We start from the raw sequence: 21,870 nt of genomic DNA on the forward strand, positions 1-21,870 counted from the left end.
AAACAAATAGGCCTACCGGTAGGCTACTGTGTCTTTCACAAAGGACACATGTACTAGTTGGCCATGTAAGAGAAAGAAAATGTAAAGATCCGTGTCACAAAGAATGAATGAATGCGGATTATGTCCATGTCCAATCTATGCGTTCAATCATGGACATGAATAGCTACTGCATATTTATTTACCAAAGATTGTTATTACCAAGCTGCTAGCCTATATGCCCATCATATATAGTCCACTGACACCATCTAGTGGTTAAGCGTGGCTGCACTCGGTTTCATTACTTGGTATTTGGTTTGGTTTGTATTTGGTTTTGCGCGTGCGTGTGTGCGAGTGACGTATATGACGGATATGACGTATGCGTCACGTAAGTACGTGAATGTGTTCATGTTGTCAACTTGTCTTCCGTCGTGGTGAAAGTTTCACGTGGAAAGGAAATCCAGCGTGTGAGATTCCAGGCCCAGAGAAGAATAAATCCGCCACAATGTCTCAATTAGATGGAATAATGTAAGTTTCAAATGTGTTATTTATTTCCTGTACGTACGTACGTTCGTGGAAGTGTTAGTGGTAGTTTTTAATCGGTCCTCAGCCTTTGGTCGTAAACTAAATAATAGCTAAACTAAGACCGCTAGCAAGTTAGCTAGTCTAGTAGAGACCAGTAGCTTCTGACATCTGGTACGACCCCCATCTGGAAACAACAAGATTTGTGTAAAAAGAAAATGAAATGGTTAAAGTGGTTGAACCTTTTCTGGTGAACACTGACCAGAGACCACCTGGAAACCTCACATAGCCTACCACTGCTCTAGACAAAATATGGTCACATCACACACTGTAGCCTAGACACGAAGATTGTCAACGATTTCTTGTCAGAATCGATACAAGAGATCTCATACAGTTCTAATCTTAGTTTGTATAAGATATCCACGTATACGCGCCGCAACTTAAAGTTCAGTATTAAGTTGCAATACTCTACTTTGACAGCCCATTCATGAAATCCTATCTGATTGTATTAAACTACAGTAAACTCACCAACATTGCAGCTGTGCAGACGGCTTGGGTGGTCATCTTTTTCTCCACATAGTTTCATAAAAATCCTATTTTTTGATTGATTGAAATCTTTATTAACAGTTTGTAGAATTTACAGTACATTTTAAGCACGAACTCAATACAAAGACTGTCAACTGTGAGTGGACGACCCAATTAAGCATTACACTTGTTTACAACAGGGTCCACATTGTTCAATTCATCAAAACATTTAAAGACATACAGACATTTAGAGACATACAAATAGACATTTCTCTGTAGGTAAAGAACAGAACAGGAATTCATCATACTTTCTGTTAGCTGCAATTTTCAACTCTAGATTATTTTTTATAATGGGATGAATCTAGAGTTGCAATACCCTCCCAATTTGCGTTTGCGATCTGCTTGTATTAAACGACGTTAAACTCACCAACATTGCAGCTGTAGGGCAAGCTTAGCTCTGGTCCATAGCCTTCTACTGGTTCGATTCTGCCCTGCAGTAAGGCTATGTGACTATCAGTATTAAATCTCAAATCGAAATCAGACCAGCCTCTCCTCTTTTGTGGAAATCTCACGAACGTTTGACCTACTCACCAATAAAAAGACGGGTTGTGTCAATAGAAAGCATACTTTCCTTAGTGGACGCACTCTGAGCCCCCCAACACACGTATAAACGGTACTTTTTGGCCAAAAAGGGATTTAGTTTCCACCGGGAAAAAAATACTTTGTTACTCCGCTGCGCCCAGAGAACTGCCTCATAGAGAATATTTTTCCTCCGGTGAAAAGAAATCCCTTTCTGGCCAAAAAGTACCGTTTATACGTGTGGTGGGGGCTCAGAGTGTGTCCACTAAGGAAAGTAGGCTTTCTATTGACACAACCCGTCTTTTTATTGGTGAGTAGGTCAAATGTTCGTGAGATTTCCACAAAAGAGGAGAGGCTGGTCTGATTTCGATTTGAGATTTAATACTGATAGTCACATAGCCTTACTGCAGGGCAGAATCGAAGCAGTAGAAGGCTATGGATCAGAGCTAAGCAAATTAACTTTTTTACTTGGTAGCGCTTGTGCTACCAATTTCAAAATGAAGGAGCACCAGAAAAAAATTAGGAGCACCCACCAAAATCTAAGGAGCACCAATATGTAATCTATTTTTTACATTCATAAAAACAATAATATAACGTGTGGTTTACAAATAACATGAAATGACCAAAGTATAAAAATGCATGCCAGAATTTAAAATGTAGTGTCTGTCCCTCATCCATCTCTTCAAAGAGACAGAGGCATCAAACATCTCCAGATGAGGACCCTCTAGTCTACACTGATTCCGGCCAGTCACATCACCTGTTTTCTTATTCTTTGTTTTGTGTTTTTCACCTTCATAGCCTATTTAGATCATATATTAGAATTTCTAATATAAAATAATTTCGATGTAAAACATTATATTTATAGCTATGCCTACTCACTTCTAATCAGTGGTGGATAAATTACTCTAATGTTTTACGTAAGTAAAAGTATCAATACTGCTGCTATGTAGAAACACTTACAAGTCTGCTATTCTCTCTCCCTTCCTCTCTCTCTCATTCCCTCTCTCTCTCTTGCATGCGTGTGCGGCTGTGTGCGCACACACGCACAGCTGAGCCGGTCCGCCTCCGGAGCTAGAGGCTCCGGTCTTTTCTGAATCTGAACGCTTGAAATAATGTACTTTCTGACGCATTTGCGACCAAAATGGTCGCTATTTCGAGCCCTGCTAGGGCAAGCTTGAATTATCCTCTTTCAATCTGCCGAGCTTTTGTTTCATAAAAATCCACCGTAGACATGGTATGAGCTACTTTCTGTCAATACATCCTCTGCAGGTGATTCTTTTTCTAAGTGTTGGAGTTTGGAAGCACTCGTTTTTTCTGCCTCCTGCATTATGTGCAAATGTGAAACAGATGGCATGCGGGGCCATTCAGTGACTTACGACGAGCGCTTCCAAACTCCAACACTTAAAAAAAGAATCACTTGCACAGAATTTCTTGACAGAAAGTAGCTCATAACATGTCTACGGTGGATTTATATGACACAAAAGCTCTGCAGATTGAAAGAGGATAATTCAAGCTTGCCCTAGCAGGGCTCGAAATAGCGACCATTTTGGTCGCAAATGCGCCAGAAAGTACATTATTTCAAGCGTTCAGATTCAGAAAAGACCGGAGCCTCTAGCTCCGGAGGCGGACCGGCTCAGCTGTGCGTGTGTGCGCACACAGCCGCACACGCATGCAAGAGAGAGAGAGGGAATGAGAGAGAGAGGAAGGGAGAGAGAATAGCAGACTTGTAAGTGTTTCTACATAGCAGCAGTATTGATACTTTTACTTACGTAAAACATTAGAGTAATTTATCCACCACTGATTAGAAGTGAGTAGGCATAGCTATAAATATAATGTTTTACATCGAAATTATTTTATATTAGAAATTCTAATATATGATCTAAATAGGCTATGAAGGTGAAAAACACAAAACAAAGTATAAGAAAACAGGTGATGTGACTGGCCGGAATCAGTGTAGACTAGAGGGTCCTCATCTGGAGATGTTTGATGCCTCTGTCTCTGAAGAGATGGATGGATGAGGGACAGACACTACATTTTAAATTCTGGCATGCATTTTTATACTTTGGTCATTTCATGTTATTTGTAAACCACACGTTATATTATTGTTTTTATGAATTTAAAAAATCAATTACATATTGGTGCTCCTTAGATTTTGGTGGGTGCTCCTAATTTTTTTCTGGTGCTCCTTCATTTTGAAATTGGTAGCACAAGCGCTACCAAGTAAAAAAGTTAATTTGCTTAGCTCTGATCCATAGCCTTCTACTGCTTCGATTCTGCCCTGCAGTAAGGCTATGTGACTATCAGTATTAAATCTCAAATCGAAATCAGACCAGCCTTCAAGCTTGCCCTACAGCTGCAATGTTGGTTTAATGGTCGTTTAATACAAGCAGATCGCAAATGCAAATTGGATGAGTGGGGTGTCAATGGAGGGTATTGCAATTTGCAACTCTAGATTAATCCCATTATAAAAAAATCTAGAGTTGCAAATCGCGGCTAACTTTCTGTCAAACTCTATGCAGCGATAATGTTTCTGTACAGTGTACACATGTCCTAGAGACTGCCCCCCACAAGTACCAGTACACAGTGGCAACAGGAACAGACAGATTCACTAGTACATTACTGATTTGAGCAAACAAACACACAGATGACGGGCAACTTGAAGAGCTTGTACTGTACATTTGGCGAGTGACATTGTTGTACGAAGGGATATAAATGAAGCATTAGTTGAACTTGGTTTCTTTCTACTGTTTGTTTCCCCAGAAAACCCAAGACAAAGCGCTCCAAGCGCTTCCTGGCAGGCAGAGCGCCATTGCTAAAAGAACAAATTAAAAGGGCTATGATTATGAAAGGAGGTAACACAAGCCCAACTGTTACAGAGGCACTGAAGGACATTGTAAGTACTGATAATTGGGTGCAAGCTGAGAAATATTTTATTGCATTAATATTTATAGGATTTTGGCATACATTTGAGATATTAAACTTCTAGCTATGAAGAATCCAACTGAAAAGTGTGATTGGAGTTATGTGACATGGCACTTTCTGTTCACCCCACAGTATTCACTAAAGAAGCCCAATGCAGTGCTGTACAAGAAGTAAGCAATGTTATCCATTAATGTGATAGTCCTAACAAATATCATCCTGCTGGCATGTTTGCCACACCACAGCACTTGTTGTTCCAATACAAGGGTGGTGATGTGAAGTAATAAAGTTTAGACAAATTATTGGTTTAGAAACATTGAGACTGGGTGCACAGGTGACTGTTTCATGTGATCAATTCCCAACAGATCCCCAAATCTGTTGGGGAGCACTGGTTTCAGTTTATTCAACCTCCTCTTCACTGTTGGCTAGTGAGGTGCACCCTAGGAGACATAAGACATACTTTGCAACGGCATTGCGCGGCGAGAACAGCTGATATACAACCTTGTGTCGAGGATGCGACCGTTGTGAGCTTAGAGGTCTGCTATTCTCGGCCATGCTCTGTGCGCGCAACATCTTCGCAGGACGGAGCATGAATTTGGCTTGATGGGCTGCAGCTGCACGTGCACAAACGGGCTCTGCTGATGTGATCACAGCACACAAGAACATAAGGATCATACTGAGCTATTTTCCGTTATTGCCTGAGGTAAATAAATTGATTTACATTGTTTATTTTTCTTTTAGGAAAAACATAACCCGCCCATTTGAGGATTCAACATCATTGGTCAGTGTAAATGAAATGTAAATTTAAGAATGGAATATATTACAATTAATTCACCTACTTTCCGGTGACTATATTATCTATTTGTTTGTCTCTCAGGAATTCTTCTCCAAGAAGAATGACACTTCTCTGTTTCTGTTTGGTTCACACAACAAGAAACGTCCAAACAATCTCATACTTGGTAAATGACCAGTTCATAAAATATATTCAGTGACTTCAGTCATCATCCATACACAAGTCCACTCATAACAGCCTTATATAGACATATGTTAAACATCTCAAAGATTTACTGTAATAGTACACACAAAACTAAGATATTAGAATATATACTACTGACATTTAAAGTGGCACCATGTAACTTTAACTAGAAGAATACAATGACTTAACGCTTTTGTAGAACACATAATTTTTGACCACCTTACTTTAATCCAATTCATGATTTTCATGTAAAGTGTCTTGACGCACAAATTAATTTGTACATGTTTGTTGCAGAACTGTGTTCCTAGTGTGCTTTGAGTTGTTGTGGGGACGGTCAAGTTATAGATAAGGTGCTAATTTCTAATTTCTTTCCAACTATAGGTCGTCTCTTTGACTTCCATGTGCTCGATATGATTGAACTTGGCATTGAGAAATACGTGTCATTGAGTAGCATTAAGGTAATGGGTTTGAGTCGATCAGTGATGCCAGCACATTTAAAACTTTCAGATGTGCACTGTGTCTGTTACTGTTTGAAATGTTAGGAGACATTCCCAAAGTGTTACAAGTGTTTAATCAACCTTCTCTTTAATCTAATGTGTGGTTTCTAAACTGTGTGGGTGGTTTCAGTCTGCCAGCCCATTAGTTGTTACAGGCCTCAAAATATCAATAGTGCAGTAACCGGAATGCTTGCCTTAAAACACGCTCGCTAGCAACGTTTGTAAACAAACGTTTCAAATATCTAAATTTATTTCTGTTTTTAATCACAGAACAGCAAATGGGCCGAGGGGACCAAACCGATGCTCGTGTTTGCTGGGGATGCTTTTGACTCAGACAACGATCACAAACGCCTCCAGAGTCTCCTCATAGGTACATGCTCAACAAGTGGAGGATTACAGATGTACAGACACACACAGACTTGAATATATGTCAATGGGCAATGTCCATTGGGTTTTTTTTTAGATGATGGGTAAGAAGAGAGAGATGTGATGTCAGGTGGTGTGGGCTAAGAAGTGGTCAGGGCTATATGAGATGTACAGTAAGTGCAAAGAGAGATGGTGAGGGAGGGAGAAAATTATTTGTACCAATTGACCAGACAGTAGACAGTAGTGTAACATGTTAAGGTGAGTATAGAGATGGAAATGTTCTAGCAAGAGAAGCCAATGTATTGAGAATGTGGGACATAGTATGTGTCAGGAGTTATTTGTGACAGAAGGCTACCAGTGAGAGGGAAGATGTATACGATGGTAGTGAGACCATCCGTACGGTTGGAAACGGTGGCACGGATGAAAAGGAGGCACAGCTGGAGGTGGCAGAATTAAGGATGCTATGGTTCTCATTAGGAGTGAAAAGGAAGGACATCAGAAATTACTGAATTAGAGGATCAGCCCAGGTTAGAAGGTTTGGGGATAAAGCAAGAGAGGTGAGGTTGAGATGGTTTAGACATGTGAAAAGGAGGGATGAGGGTACATTGGGAGAAGGATGCTGAAGATGTAGCTGCCAGGTAAGAGGATGTCCAAAGACGAGGTTTAAGGATGCTGTGAGAGATGACATGAAGGTGGCAGGTCACAGAGGAAGATGCAGAAAACAAAACCAAATGGGGTCCATGTGTGGTCCAGCCCTATGGAATGTAAAATTCAAGCATGTGCTAATGAAAATTATTTAAAATAGTTTTGATGCTCATCCTAGATCCTACTACCATAGGGGATGCAAAGCAATATGTCCGTTTATCCGTCCGACTTCTCCTACCAAATCACTCCGTTAGCACACATCTCTCTATGCACAAGAAATGATGCATGCCACAGAAATCCTTCTGCACTACATTGCATCCATGTCATATTTACTGTACAAATATTGCTTTTGTATGACATACTGTTATTGCACAACATTTCACTGACACAAATTACATTACAATTTCCACATTAACCGACCCCTCCCCTTTTCCCTGCGCGTGCACACACACACGGTACTGTACAGTACACTACAGTATGTTACAGTACAGTATGGTAAAGTACAGTACGGTACAGTAACGTGCGGTACGGCATGGTACAGTATGATACCATAAAGTATGGTACAGTATGGTACCATGCAGTACGGTACGGTACAGTACAGTACAGTACGGTACAGTATGGTACCATGCAGTACGGTACAGTATGGTACAGTACGGTACTGTACAGTATGGTACAGTATGATGCCCTACAGTGCCGTACAGTATTATACAGTAGTATGGTACAGTACATCACAAAGGTATAGCCAAATATATGCTGAAATGCAAAACCAGTCTAATTTTGGTGGCCATTTTGAAATATCACCACCATATTGGATTTTTGGATGGCTCGGTTTAAAAAGTTAAAGAGTTGACCAAAGGAATGTTCACGGCAAATGTCACGCTTGTATCACCAAGCGAACAACCGTTCCAATGATCTGCTAATTGCACAAATTCTGTGTGTGTGTACGTCTGTAATCCACGTAACTCGAGAACCGTTCGCCCCACCGACTTCAAATTCGACACACACGTTCCACACACCCACAGGGAGTGCAGTGCCCGGTCTCGAGTTGGTCGGACCCACGGTTGTCCAGAACCGCCACAAAAGGCCTTTTTCATTTGGCGGCCATCTTGAAAAATGGTGTCCATTTTGTTTTTTCAAGTGGACAACGTACTTTTCTGAGAGAGTAGGTTCCGAAGCACTCGTGTGTCAATTTTGGTGCTTGTACCATAAAGTGAACGATTCTTATGATATATTGACTTAATATCCTCCACTGTGCTGTCGGCTGTCTTTCAGAATAAGTTGATTGACCATGTTGATATATTGATGATTTCTTTGACCTTGCAGACTTCTTCAGAGGACCTACAGTACCCTCGGTACGTCTGGCTGGTTTGGAACATGTGCTTCACTTCACGGCATTGGAAGGCAAAATCTACATGCGCAGCTACAGGTACAGAAATCTGTCATGTACAGCTACAATGAATATTATGCAAATCACATAATAAATAACAATATTATTATTACATATAAATCACTATTGTATATAAATCACTCTGAATAAAAATGGAAGATGGAATACAAACACCATTAACACTTTCATTTTGTCGTATTGTGGTTTCATGCTGTTTCTCTTTTTCAATAATATTGGTTAAACTAGCCAATCAATAAGCGCACAGCAACATTTTTACCCTTAACGACATATAGGGATGCCAGGTTGAAAGTTAAGTCTGCTAATATATTTGTCTACTTTATCAGCTACCAGCCATGTATAATAATTTTGGATACTCCGCCAACATCTGTAAATGAAGAAAAGTTTGTTTCCTGTCCTGGTTAAAGTGTATTTTGGCTTTCCCTTTGAGTAACCTTTTTCATAGATGTACTTGACACTACGCTTTTAAAAACGGAAAAGCCAAATTAGGTTAATGAGGATGTTGTTGCAGGACTCTGTTGAAGAAGTCTGGATGCCGGACACCAAGGATAGAGCTTGAGGAAATAGGACCATCGTTTGACTTTGCCATGAGAAGAACACACTTTGCGTCAGATGACTTGTACAAGATATCTCACAGACGGCCCAAAAATCTCAAGGTAAATAATTACTACTTTATTGTCTTTCAGTGTCTCGCTTAGCCAGACAATTGGACAATCTACTGATAATTCAGTGAATGCGCTACAACTGAGTGGAAGCTATTCGGAATAAAAATAAATAACTGCATTGTAGAACTAACACCAACAGAATCTCAATCCCCAATGACATCATATACCAGCCATAAAATACCCAACTCCTCTGTCCATCCCTCTCTTAGCCCAAGAAGAAGAAGAACATCTCCCAAGATGTTTTCGGCACCAAGTTTGGCCGGCTGCACATGCAGAAGCAGGACCTGGGCAAGCTGCAGACACGTAAGATGAAGGGCCTCAAAAAAAGGAAAGGGGGAGTGGTCGCCGACAAGGAGGGACAGTCACCCCAAGTGGACGAGGAGGGACAGTCCCCCCAAGTGGTCAAAGTTGACAGTTGAGACCTTTAACTGGAATAACACGCTGAACAGTGTTGATGAACTTTCTGTTGGATTGTCACTGCTTTGTGTGGTGACTGTTTTGTGTAGTCACTGTGGTGTGGTTTCATCGAGTGTTGCTCAAAAAAGAATTGAAAGCTAAAGTGTTAAGTAGCCCACAGTACACCACACAGACCAGATTGTTGGGTTGCCAGCTGAAAATATATGCTTGTTAAGTTGTTTGTCTATAAATGTTTTCAAGAATTCATGAACCCATGCAGCAAACATTAAACGTTAAGATAACACTTGTAATGCTTTTCTTTGTAAAAGAATGGAGACATTTGGGCAAGTTGGCAAACATGCCAACTTTTCAGTAGCACAAAAACTGTTATTCTAATTACCGGTAAGTAATTTATCTATTTTACAAGGGAGAACCTGTGCGTCACATTAGCTCAGGGCAGGAGTGCAGTTTAGCAACACTGCTGCACACTTCAGTGGACACGATCACACGTCACGGAGCGCGTGCGTGCGAGCGCAGTACACATACTATTTACCCAGGTTGTGCGACTGCGTGTGTCTACTATGTGTAGCCATCCGTTACTAATGTGATGTGAAGGGTACAATACTGCGGCAACATGAAGTGGAGGCTGTCAAATCCTGCAATTTCCTTCTTCCCATTGCACTGCAACATAACTAGGGTGAGCCGCCTGAAAGTCGGCGAAATTCTAGTTATATTACAGGCAATTGTTTATTGGTTCAAGATTTCAGTTCATAATTGCTATATTTTATTTTACATTATTGGTAGGTGTATTACATTATCAGCCTTTACAGTTTAACTTGATTGTCTTAAAATACATTTCATGATTTAATGTGTAGACCACATTTGTTGCATTGGATTTTTATGGCATACTCTACTGTCGCTGACCTAATGCAGGATGGTTGACGGTTGTGTAAGTTCTCAGAGGTGCCACTAGAGGGCATTGTTGGACTAGAAATTAAACCCACATCTTAATAGGAACACATTCAGGACAGAGTGAAAAACAAACTTGCAGTGGTGGAGAAAGTACTCTCATTTGTCTTCAATGTTTGTGTGTTTACGTAATGTTTGTGTTTACACAAACACTCAAAAATGGCCATTTTCAATGGCATTCAACGTTTGTGTTAGGACAGTTTTTGTGTTACACGCATAAAGCTGGACATAGGAGGGAATAGCTCCCCTCAACAACTTGGTCACTTGTCTGATTCCCCACCCACTACAATTGAACCTGGGTGGTGGGCGGCCACCACCACAGACAACATGCATTTCTTCCTATACAGACAATTGCTCATAATTAGATTGTCCAACATTTTATTTCTTATATAATCTAATTTATCATAGCCTATATGTCCAAGAACAATAGAACATTATTGTTGTATTATGCCTGCCCCCAGCTGTGGTAGGCCTACCACTGGATCCTACAGGCTGGCATGCTAAAGATGACTTCATGCTCTCTGCAACCCTAGTATATATACTGTACTTCAGGGGTTTTCAACTGGTTGTGAACCAGGGACCACCACCCTGACTTAGAATCAACCTGGGGACCACTGTTGTGTTGGGTGGGTGGGGATATATGGGCTAAGATTAGTGCTTTTGTAATGCATCCCGTCATTCCAATGTGTATACATCCCACTGTTTCTCAACCAATGGTCCACTGACTACTATTAATTTCCTAATAATGATTCAACTCAACCAGATAATCTGGTGCACTTCCCCCTCTTGAGATTCTAACTCCCTTTTTCTGTTGAATTTCTTGGTCTCCAACTTGTCAGCAGTAAATGACTACATGGACGATCATCATAGGTCACCACAGGTCGGTCATTCAGTTCACTGTTAAAAAAATGATATAAACATATAAACAAATTATACACTACTAAATGCATGGCCGCAGGGACCACATGCAATACCTTCACGGACCACCAGTGGTCACTGACCACGTGTTGAAAACCTCTGGAATCCCACAGGGTCTATATTAGGACCCCTCCCTTTCCCCATCTACACCAAATATCTTTGCCTAAAATAGCCAATATGGAAGCCATTAAGCTGCTATGTGAAGAAGTTGGGGTCCAGGCAGTCACACACTACCATGTTTCATTAGGTATTGTTATTGGTGGGTAATTAAGTTTGTAAGATCTGAGTGAGACGTTGAACCACAAGAGGTCAGTGTATGAAAACAGTTTGTTGCTCCATAATTAAAGGGACTATAAAGTAGCCTACAGTGGCATTTCGTTGACTGAGTGACCGACCATACACCCAGTTATATAATGGCAGGATGTATGGTCACTCTACTTTGGTCAGTCAATGCTATTTTATTGATATTTGAAAGTGTGTTGTCTGATTTATATACAACTTAAATATATGTATCACATTTCAGCTGCTGTTTGAGTTGTCAGATTTCCGAAGCCTTAGTTAACATAGCCTACAAAGCCCTACATACAATAGCTTGACTCATTTCATCATCGGTTCATTTAATTGCGCCATTTAACGTCACGAAAATAGATCTGTTCTGTCCGTTTTTGTTCTTGGGTGATTATATCTAGCTACTTTTTCCATCTGTTTTCTCTATCCATATAGGATTGTCTTGGTTCCCTTTTTTGCTGTTGAGGGGGAACTATAGCTAGGCTACATCTTTATCAACATTATAAAGAGGTATGCTTGTCTATCTTCTGTCTCATATAGTCCTCTCTGCAGTCACCTAATAATATTTCAACTGTACTTCACTGCCATGCTGTGTCAGTCGGACTCCGATTAACTGCAGACTCTCGACGCCCCGCCCCTCCGTGCTATCTATTTATACAGTGCTGCAACACGAGCGCCTTGACAGCTATAGCAAAGCAGCGGACCATAAGTTAACGTGTCTGAATGGATGCAACTTTAACACTGCATTTAGCTCTTAGATGACATCACAGACGTGCCTTTCCGATACATAACGGGGTCGTTTATTTGAACATTGCCACTGCCCGCCCCCCCCATCCCCTCCTCCAGTGAGAAGGCTTCTCAAGACAGACAGCAGACAGGACAGGCAAACTGGAAGAGAAGGGTTTAAAAACAAAAGGGGAAAAAAAGCCAAAATGACAGAAGGCAACGGCATGATGGAGAACGATTCTGCCGCGACAGAAGAGACGGTTGCTACCGTTCCTGAGGAGGAGAAGAAGAGGCTGCAGGAGGAGGAAGAGGAGGAGAAGAAGGAGAAGAACGGGGAGAGCAGAGGAGCCCTGATGGAGATGGTGGTCCCGGGACCCGGGGGGGCAGCGGCGGATGAGGAGGTGGACTTCGTGCACCCAGAAGGTGGATGGGGATGGATAGTTATGCTGGCTGCCATGTGGTGCAACGGCTCCGTGTTTGGGATCCAGAACGCCTTCGGCATCCTCTTCGTATCTCTGCTCAAAGAGTTCGGCTCCGAGGAGGATGAAGACCTCAGGTTCAAGACAGGTGAGTTAGGCTCGCTTCACTCAAACACACATACACGCGCGCGCGCGCGCGCACACACACACACACACACACACACACACACACACACACACACACACACACACACACACACACACACACACACACACACACAAGTGTGAATGGATGAAAGACCGTGACTCAGTTTACATAGCCTCGGAAACACAGACGTTTACAGTTTACATGATGCAGGTCATAACTCAAAGAGTGAGTCACTCACTCATGCTGCATGCACATGGAGCTAACGTTAGCAAACATGTAATATGATCTGCCTTTCCTGGTATGGAATTATTTGCCTCAGCTGCACTAGCTAAAACTCCTGTCCTGAGTTTATAAATTGTTGGTTCCAATGTCCATTTATTAAATTAACATACATAAGGTCTAATTTTCTTTATGGAATGTCACTCAAGGAAACAATTAAAGATGGCTTATTAGGGATTTTTCAAAGTCTTTGACATTACAAAGTGGAGTTGAGTCTTTGCATCAGTGGTGATGCTGCAGCTTCACTGATACCCACCTGGAGAGACATGAATGAATGAAATTAATTTGAACAACCACTTATTTTCATGTCATTTGATCATTTCAAATAACCTATTCAGAATGCTTAAAGCCTCAATGTATCCCTAATCCCATAATTCAATTTCCTCAGTCATAGGCCTACTGATCAAACTGCTTACTCAGCAGGGACCCCCCGCCCCTCCACAATTTGACCATGACCCCAGTCACCCCACCCACCACCATACCAAATTTCTTTCCAGTTTCCACATTCCATCCTCGTCTGTGCTGTGTGCGTTTGTGTGTGTGTGTGTGTGTGTGTGTGTGTGTGTGTCTGTGCACACATCATGCCAGTGTGTGTTTACTGTTTGTGTCTGTGCACATTGTGTGAATATGTGTGCACTAGTATGTGTATTATGTGTGCTTTGTTTTTCTCCTGAGACCTTAGCATATGAATTATGACCACGTTCTGTTCCACTGTGAACCTAACCACCTGTTGCTAGTGATTCTACTGGGATTTGGCAAAATAATGCAGCATCTGGTTGCAACGTCTGCTTTCTCTTGTTATCTAGCTGCCCCACCAGTTCAAGGACAGATTATAGACATGATGTTTCCCTTACATGGCAAGAGTATTGGCAGCATTGCGGTGGTGGATACAAGTAGCCCAGATCAGTGCTCTCCACCCTTTCTTTTGGCCCAAGGACCATGCACTTCCAATATTTAATTAATAGTTTTTGGGTCAATGTCTTGAATTTCTCAATATCTTATTGAGGGAGGTCGAATTTTACTGCGATGCCAGTGCTGGTTTGAGAGAATTCCATCTCCAACCTGAATTTAGCACCATTAACATTTCGCACTGACGCATACAAATGTTTTTCTAAAGGCGGTTATTCTACAGATTAACAATGGTCGTGAATATAATAATATTAATTGTGAAGCATGGCAGGGGACCCAACGACCCCTGTCTTAGATAGACCTTTATTTAGCCTAACTATCAGATGCCAATGTTGGATAGAACTGGCAGTGGCTGTTAATTACTTGCGCAAGCAGAGCGCGCAAGTAATAGTTTCGCCCCGGCTCGTACGCACCGTCCCAGCCAACCCGCCACTTTTGATGCGTATGCACCGTCCCAGCAAATTGTGCCTGATTTGCTGGGACCAGATTACATGGTGTGTATATAAATAAATTTACCATTTATATGTATAACTAGCTCTCAATGATGACGTAAGAAATATGTGGATTAAAGGACCCAATGCCAGAGTGTAATTGGTTTTCGATGGTGACGTAATGACGATATGTTTTAGTGTTGGGAGGATTAAAGGTAATGCTCCTCTGTATACATGTATGTAATCTGGCACCACTGCTGTATCAGGCACAATTTGCTGGGATGGTGCATACGCATCAAAATTGGCGGGTTGGCTGGGACCGTTTTTGGCGCAAAGTAACCACAGTATACCGCTAATCAACTTACAAATTACATATACATATATATATAGTATATGTATAACTAGCTCTCAGTGATGACGTAAGAAATATGTGGATTAAAGGACCCAATGCCAGAGTGTAATTGGTTTTCGATGGTGACGTAATGACGATAGGGTTACCGCTAATCAACTTACAAATTACATATACATATACATAGTATATGTAATTGGTTGACAGTTTGTAGCGGTCGAAAGTACTTGCGCGCTCTGCTTGCGCACTAGTTGGCCTACTAGTGTGCAACAAGCAAGTATGCACTCGACAGAGTGCAGTTCTAGTTAAATGACTATTTTCTCTATAAGCATAAAAAAGAACATTTTCGCCTACAATGACATGCCCCAAAAATAGGGACACCAGGGTTAATGTGGTTAAGTGGATCACAGAGGGTTTCTTTGTAATTGTGATGAGACTTTTCATCAGCATGGCTTAAGACAAAGTCCAGCTGTCTCCTGCCATCCCTCACCCACTTGTAGTACTCTAGAGTGAGAATCACATTATCCAAGTACTCAAGGAACCGGTCCATTTGGAGGTAGATTATATTCAAGACAATATTACTTAACCCCATGAACCCTAGCACTCCTTGTCTGGGCATGTCATAATCTGTAAACATTTGGCGAGAATAAGCTTGTACTGTACACAGTATGTGTTTTTTATTGCGACCGAAGGTCGCAGTTAACTATGGAATCTTGCGTTTTTCATCACTCAAATTCCCCATACATGGGGCGTTTTTCGTCACTCAAAATCCCCATACATGGGGAAAGACCCCATATATAGTGCCCAGGTCTTGTGACATCACTATGACATCATCAGGGATGATAGTAAATCAGTGATCCTATCATAGTAAATGTGACCTGCTATCGCAATTAAGCCCATATATGGAGATCCCTGATGTCATCAATATTAGTATATGGATATATGTCAGAACCTGTTCTGACATTCCATATGTTGATTCTTCCCCATCCATCCTTCCTCTTCGATGTCTCCCTTTTGACTGATACCTGTCCATTTAAACTCTAGACGGGCCTGCCCCAAAGTTATTACTGCGGCCGCAGCCGGCGAAAACTGCAGTTCTCAACAGACCCGAAAATTAAGGCCCGGCCCTACCTGTGCCCTCATCAAACCATGTACACTCAAGACACTGCCACCCTTATATCTCCATATATGGAGCTGACCTGTTCTGACATTCCATATGTTGATCTGACCTCATCAAACCCTGTACACTCAAGACACGCTCCATATATGGCCAGTGCACGCGACCTCTCACCCTCAGGCACCTTACTGGTATCATATGTATGTATGTGTGTGTGTGTGTGTGTGTGTGTGTGTGTGTGTGTGTGTGTGTGTGTGTCAAGATTAAAACTATCCATGAATTATGCCTCAGTGCATGTTTTTACATGGCCCGTACAATGATTTGAAAACCAGTGATCCTGCCGGTTTTGCCTTGTGAAATAACAGTACCCAGATACAGACCATAAGTAAATGTACTAAAACCTGGGTGAATACTTATTCATAATATTAATAATAATATTTGGAGTCTGGATATGGTAGCATGGATGTATGGACCATTAACATGCCAGTACATTTCCTGTTGAACCTTGTTTATCGTCCACGTGCATGAGTGTTCATGTAATGTGCTTTTCTAAGTGGCTGCTATTCGCAGAGAGAGGGACAGAGAGGCAAATTGTCCTTTCCGTCTCCCAATGTGACCGCTCTTCACTCAAGTATTTTGCTTTTTCCTTAGCACTGATACGCCAACTCTGGTCTTCCTGTTATGAGACCCTGGGTACATGTGTGGCCACTGTGATGTGGGGGCAACAAGAACGAACAGAGACTGCAGTAGCTTAACCTCTTGAACCCTCTAGATTTATTAATCTGGACCTGAGTTGGCTCTGTACTACTTGGACCGCTTTTCTCCATCTACACCAAATCTCTTCGCCAAACATAGCCAATCTACAAGCTCACAATGGGTCGCAATGGCAACACCATTGTGAGCTTGTAGATCTGCTAATGTTCTTCCCAGGCTATAGATGCTGGGGTTCAAGTGGTTAACGGTTTGACTCCTGGTAACGGAAGTGTACAGAAGGGCCCATATAGACCCGGCAAGCCGGATGAGAAGATCTTTGGCTAGAAATACTCGACAGATCTCACAAAATCTTCTAAATGGAACCCTTAATGTTAGACCAATGTACTATTTTTGTCTCTTTGTGATTAGGACATAAATATAATCATTTCTAGCCCTGGAGCGATGAGGTCAAATGAGATTATAATGGGATTGCATTGGTTATTAGTGTCCAATAACATGCTCCATAAACACTGTGTTTGTCGATACTTATGTAGGCTTAGATTGATGTTGATGATTGATTGATTAGACTCACTTGTCATTGTCAATACTATATAATGTATATTTCCATCACATGCCATAAGGGCTTATTTGAGTGACAAAACTCCCCACTATGTGCTCATTTAGCAGGACATGATGATGACCCTGTCTATCTATAATTTATCTTTAAGTTAAGTTAAATTTATCTTAACCATGTTGTTTCTATTCCCCTTTGATTGGCCTGACAATACACCTCGGCTGGTATCCATTGTTTGCACCTAAAGGCACTCGTATGACTGCAGATCAGTATACTGTGTGTGTGTGTGTGTGTGTGTGTGTGTGTGTGTGTGTGTGTGTGTGTGTGTGTGTGTGTGTGTGTGTGTGGATAACTAAGTTACAAGAGTTTTGTAGCACGTTGTCATTCAAAGGGGGCCCTGGTAAGATGTGGTGGCCTTAGTAGGAGATTGTGTGGTGGGGTAATGAGTAAAACTTTATCTTAAACCTTACAGTGTACTAAAGCGGGAGGCACTGGCACGTCTGTGCATTAGATATGGCACTGGTTAGACTTCAGTTGAACTTTGTAAAACTCTAGTGGTAATATAGCCTGATGTGAGTGCAATTGAGCATTTGAGACGAATAACCATATAAGTCTATACTAATTATAATGTATAAATCATGGATAAAGGTTCAGGGCAGATAGGCCTTTTCCAGAATAAATTGCTCAATTACATTAGTAAGAGTGTGTTCTGGGGCCGGCGGCTTCTTTTCAAGCTGCTCAATAATTTGATTATAATCATATTATATATTATTTTACTTACCCAACTCCCTTGGGATACTTTGCGATAGTTGTTGAAAGGTGGGTTACCATTAACAACCTATATTATGCAGGAAAAATGTACGTTTCATTCTGCTTTAAATAGCATGTGATGGGTCAAACTAGGGGGTTTTCATGATTCTGAATTCATTTATTTTGCACGAAAAAACACTCCTTTGTGCTATTGCTAAGCATTTATTTTCCAGATTGGTCCAGAAATCGTCTAACTTTCCCTAACTTAATTGGAATTTTCTCCCCAGGACCTTTCTTGGAAAGAATTCATCCTTTCTTGGAAAGAATTCCTATACCTTGGTTCACCAGTGTGTGCTTTATGACCTATGATAAGTACTGATACCTACAGTGGAAATCTGTACAATATGTTCTTTTGAAAATTCCCTAGGCCTGGCCAGAGTTACTGTACGTTTTAGGAATTCATGTGTGTCTGCAAAGTTCGGAAGCATAGAATGTGTGTACACATTGAAATCCCATCTTTGTTCCCTGTGCAATGAGAGCCCCTGTGCAAGGCGTGCCAGAGCACATGTTACAACATGTATTATGTGTTTAGAATCATTCTTAATGGCTAAGGCATAGAAGAAGGAATATCATTAATAATAATAATAATAATGATACATTAAACACTTTAATGGTTAAATGTACAAAGAACGCTCTTCCCTGTCTCAGGTTAAGTTGGTGCTCTTTGGCTATCAGATCAAAAGATGAATACCTTTGTACTTTGACTTGTAGATAAAACCAATAGTAACTGAGTGAGGCAAGCAACCCAACCACCTACACTTTGCGGCCAATGCAGGTCTTCATCCAAGACGTATAATAAGGTTTATATACATACCGTAGTACAGTAAAGCAGAATTACAAAGTGCTTTACAGTTTACACACAATAAAGCTATGATAAATAAAACCCAATAAGATGAACAATGATGATATCAGACACACATGGTTTGAGAGTAAGCTCCTTGTGACTACTGCATGATATCTCATCCGTATGACTTATGGATTCAGACATAAGCATAGTTAGAAAAGCCAAACCTGAATTGCATATTGATAATATAATGATGATGATAACCGTGATATAAAAGCAGTAATACACATGAGGCTATGATACACTAACACTGTATAAGTATAGTATTATGTTTAGAGATACAATCACATATACTACAACCCAACACCTGTCGCAATGATATAATTATTATATACTACAGCTACACTTTATTTCTATTCAGTGCGCCTGCTTAGTATGGTAAAGGAATAGAGATACTAGAAGGGCTCCACAAGTAAACAGTGGTGTTGGGGTGCCTGGTGGCCTAGTGGTCCAGGCGCATGCCAGATATAGGCTCTGGACTGACAGCGCATTGTGTGTTCAAGTCCCGTACACATAGGCGGATCTAGAGATAAAGGGCCCCTGGGCCACCAACATGCAAAGCCCCCCCCCCCCCTTGTTTTTGGAGACCTCCCTCTGGAAGCCATATGGATAAACTGAGGGTTTAAACACTTGCAGTAACATGTATCATATGATGGTTTAGGACAGGGGTTTCCAACAGGTTGTCCGTGGAGGTATTGCATGTGGTCCCTGAACATGCATTTAGTAATGTAGGATTTGTAGATTATTTTTTACATTTTCTTTCTACTAGTTGAGAAACAGTGAACTGAATGACCTGGTGACATTGTTGACCGTCCATGCAGTCATTTACTGACAAGAAATTCAACAGAGGGAGTTAAAATCTCAAGAGGCGGAAGTTCACCGGAATGTCTGGATGAGTCATTATTATTAGGAAATTATTAGTCAATTGACCATTGGTTGAGAGTTGAGTGCACACTGTGCACAGTAGGATGTTGTATACACATGGGATGCATAGCAAGTGACACAAAAGCACTAATCTTAGCCCATATCCAACACAACAGTGGTCCCCAGGTTGATTCTAAGTCAGAGTGGCGGTCCCTCATTGACAATCAGTTGAAAACCACTGGTTTAGGACATTTGGGCTTATTTTATTGCCATGATAAGCCCATTACTGGCAAAAAGTTAAAAGTTAATAACTGTTATTAACTTTGCACTTTTTGGGGGCCCCTAAGCCTCCGTGTGACAGCAACGCGGCCACGCAGAGGCTGAAGCTCAGGGGCCCCCCTAGCTCAGAGGCCCCTGGGCCTGGGCCCAACAGGCCCATTGGATAATCCTCTCCTGCCCGTACATTACGACCTTTGCTGCATGTTTCTCCCCTTCTCTCTCCCTCTTTCCTGTCAATCTTCACTTGAAACTATCGATAAAGGCAGAAACAAACAAATAAAAATAACTCACTGGTGTTGAAAAAAAAAACTGTGTAAAGTTATTGGGATTATCAATTTAGTAATTGTATTTGTGGAGCCTTAATTAACAGGCTGCTATTAATAATAGAGAAAATACATCATGAAACCTGACTCATTTTGTTTCTTAATAACTATTTTGTTATTTATTTGAATGTTTTTGCCCCAAATAAGGATACCAGGTTGAAAGTGGTTAAAGTGTCCCTGCAGTGGCCTCACACACCTCCGTGTCTTGTCTTTTTGTCGTAAGGAGATTGAAACACTAACAAAGGCCTATTTCTGTGTGAACTCGTGCTGCCAAGCACATTTCTGTATTGTCATGCGTTCAGAAATGTTTCAACTAAGCATTTCACTTCAACAACTGGTTATTTACGTAGCAAAAAAGTTGGACAAAGTTAGGCCCACCACCACATTCATAAACTCTCCGCCAGGTTCCCAGGGCTGTAATTGGAATGTATTTAATGTCATGTCATCCATGTCCATGTTTCCAGCGCCAGAGATGTAGTAAATTATAAATCAACGCAGACCTGGGGCAGGTTCTGGAATCCTGGCGAGCCAATCACTGTGCTTCATATTGGGGTGGGGACAGTCCAACCCCCATCGTCTGGTTCTCCTCTCTCCGGCCAGGTCAGTGGCCTTTGCATCTGTGTGTAATGGCCACCGCTTCCCTTCTCTCCGGCCAGGTCAGTGGCCTTTGCATCTGTCTGTAATGGCCACCGGTTCCCTTCCGGCGTGGAATGACGGGGTTATTCGTAGGCCTCTGACCATGTAAAGCCTTTTGCACGTGGAGACCTTTGGACCTTCCAGGCAGATTGCCCAGTGTCTGTTTTGATGGAGCTGGAGTAACCTGAACTATCTGTTGACGTCTCACATTACCCTATTATAGCCCTTTTTTTTTTAAATACGCTTTATATACCCCTATATTATGATGAGAAAATCAAATATTATGATCGTGAGGAACATTGCGTTTAGCCGTGTGAAATTGACACTGACAAATGACTCAGCAAAGTTGTAGGGTGTAAATATTTCTTTAGTATCTACCTATGATGGCCGGCAGCAGCTCTCAGCTCTAACGGGGACAGCGGCGAGCCAAGCACAACGCGCTGCATCCACTATGTTTGCCAAAGAGATTAATTCAGAATGAACAAAGGAGGTTGCCTCGTATAGACCCCTGAGGGTCTCCGGTCAACAAAGAATATATAGGGTTTAAGGCGTTAACATTTAGTAAGCAATTTCAGTGCTCAACAAGAGTTGCTGGTCCTGGGAAAGTCAGAACAGAGTATCTATCTAACAATCCTTATGGCAATCTAATCCATCTAATATGTCATCATCTTCACTAGTACCGTAATAGCCATGCCTACAAATAATTTGAGTTGCTTATTTATTGAAGTATGAAAAGTTTATGTGGAGATGCTCTGAATAGAGTGAGATTGAAAGACGGGTGAAGAGGACGAGGGGATCAAATCAAATCAAACTTTATTTGTAT

The 21,870-nt window shown here is 41.4% G+C and overlaps 2 protein-coding genes across 2 annotated transcripts in view; both read left to right on the forward strand.

Moving 5' to 3' along the window:
* Positions 1-401: 401 nt before the first annotated feature.
* Positions 402-9,775, forward strand: rpf2 (ribosome production factor 2 homolog). Its single transcript, XM_083789990.1, has 10 exons — positions 402-504; positions 4,363-4,495; positions 4,657-4,694; positions 5,263-5,302; positions 5,399-5,480; positions 5,879-5,955; positions 6,265-6,364; positions 8,329-8,431; positions 8,922-9,066; positions 9,285-9,775. Exons 1-10 carry the CDS (start codon positions 482-484, stop codon positions 9,492-9,494), a joined length of 951 nt encoding a protein of 316 aa, XP_083646116.1. The 5' UTR covers positions 402-481; the 3' UTR covers positions 9,495-9,775.
* Positions 9,776-12,224: 2,449 nt separating this feature from the next.
* Positions 12,225-21,870, forward strand: part of slc16a10 (solute carrier family 16 member 10) — a 47,958-nt gene continuing 38,312 nt past the window's right edge. Inside the window, exon 1 of the mRNA XM_083790401.1 lies at positions 12,225-12,939. Coding sequence (XP_083646527.1) covers positions 12,579-12,939 — 361 coding nt within the window. The 5' untranslated portion in view covers positions 12,225-12,578. The remainder of the gene's footprint in view (positions 12,940-21,870) is intronic.

The sequence above is a fragment of the Protomyctophum parallelum genome (assembly GCF_964188405.1).
Source record: "Protomyctophum parallelum genome assembly, chromosome: 19".
In the NCBI taxonomy this organism is placed as follows: Eukaryota; Metazoa; Chordata; class Actinopteri; order Myctophiformes; family Myctophidae; genus Protomyctophum; species Protomyctophum parallelum.

What these genes read in the sequence shown, in the direction of transcription:
- rpf2 (XM_083789990.1), top strand. Translation starts at nt 482, where the DNA reads ATGTCTCAATTAGATGGAATAAT. An exon ending in TCTCAATTAGATGGAATAAT is followed by an intron (nt 505 to 4,362) that starts GTAAGTTTCAAA and finishes TTGTTTCCCCAG; the next exon opens with AAAACCCAAGACAAAGCGCT. An exon ending in GACGGCCCAAAAATCTCAAG is followed by an intron (nt 9,067 to 9,284) that starts GTAAATAATTAC and finishes TCCCTCTCTTAG; the next exon opens with CCCAAGAAGAAGAAGAACAT.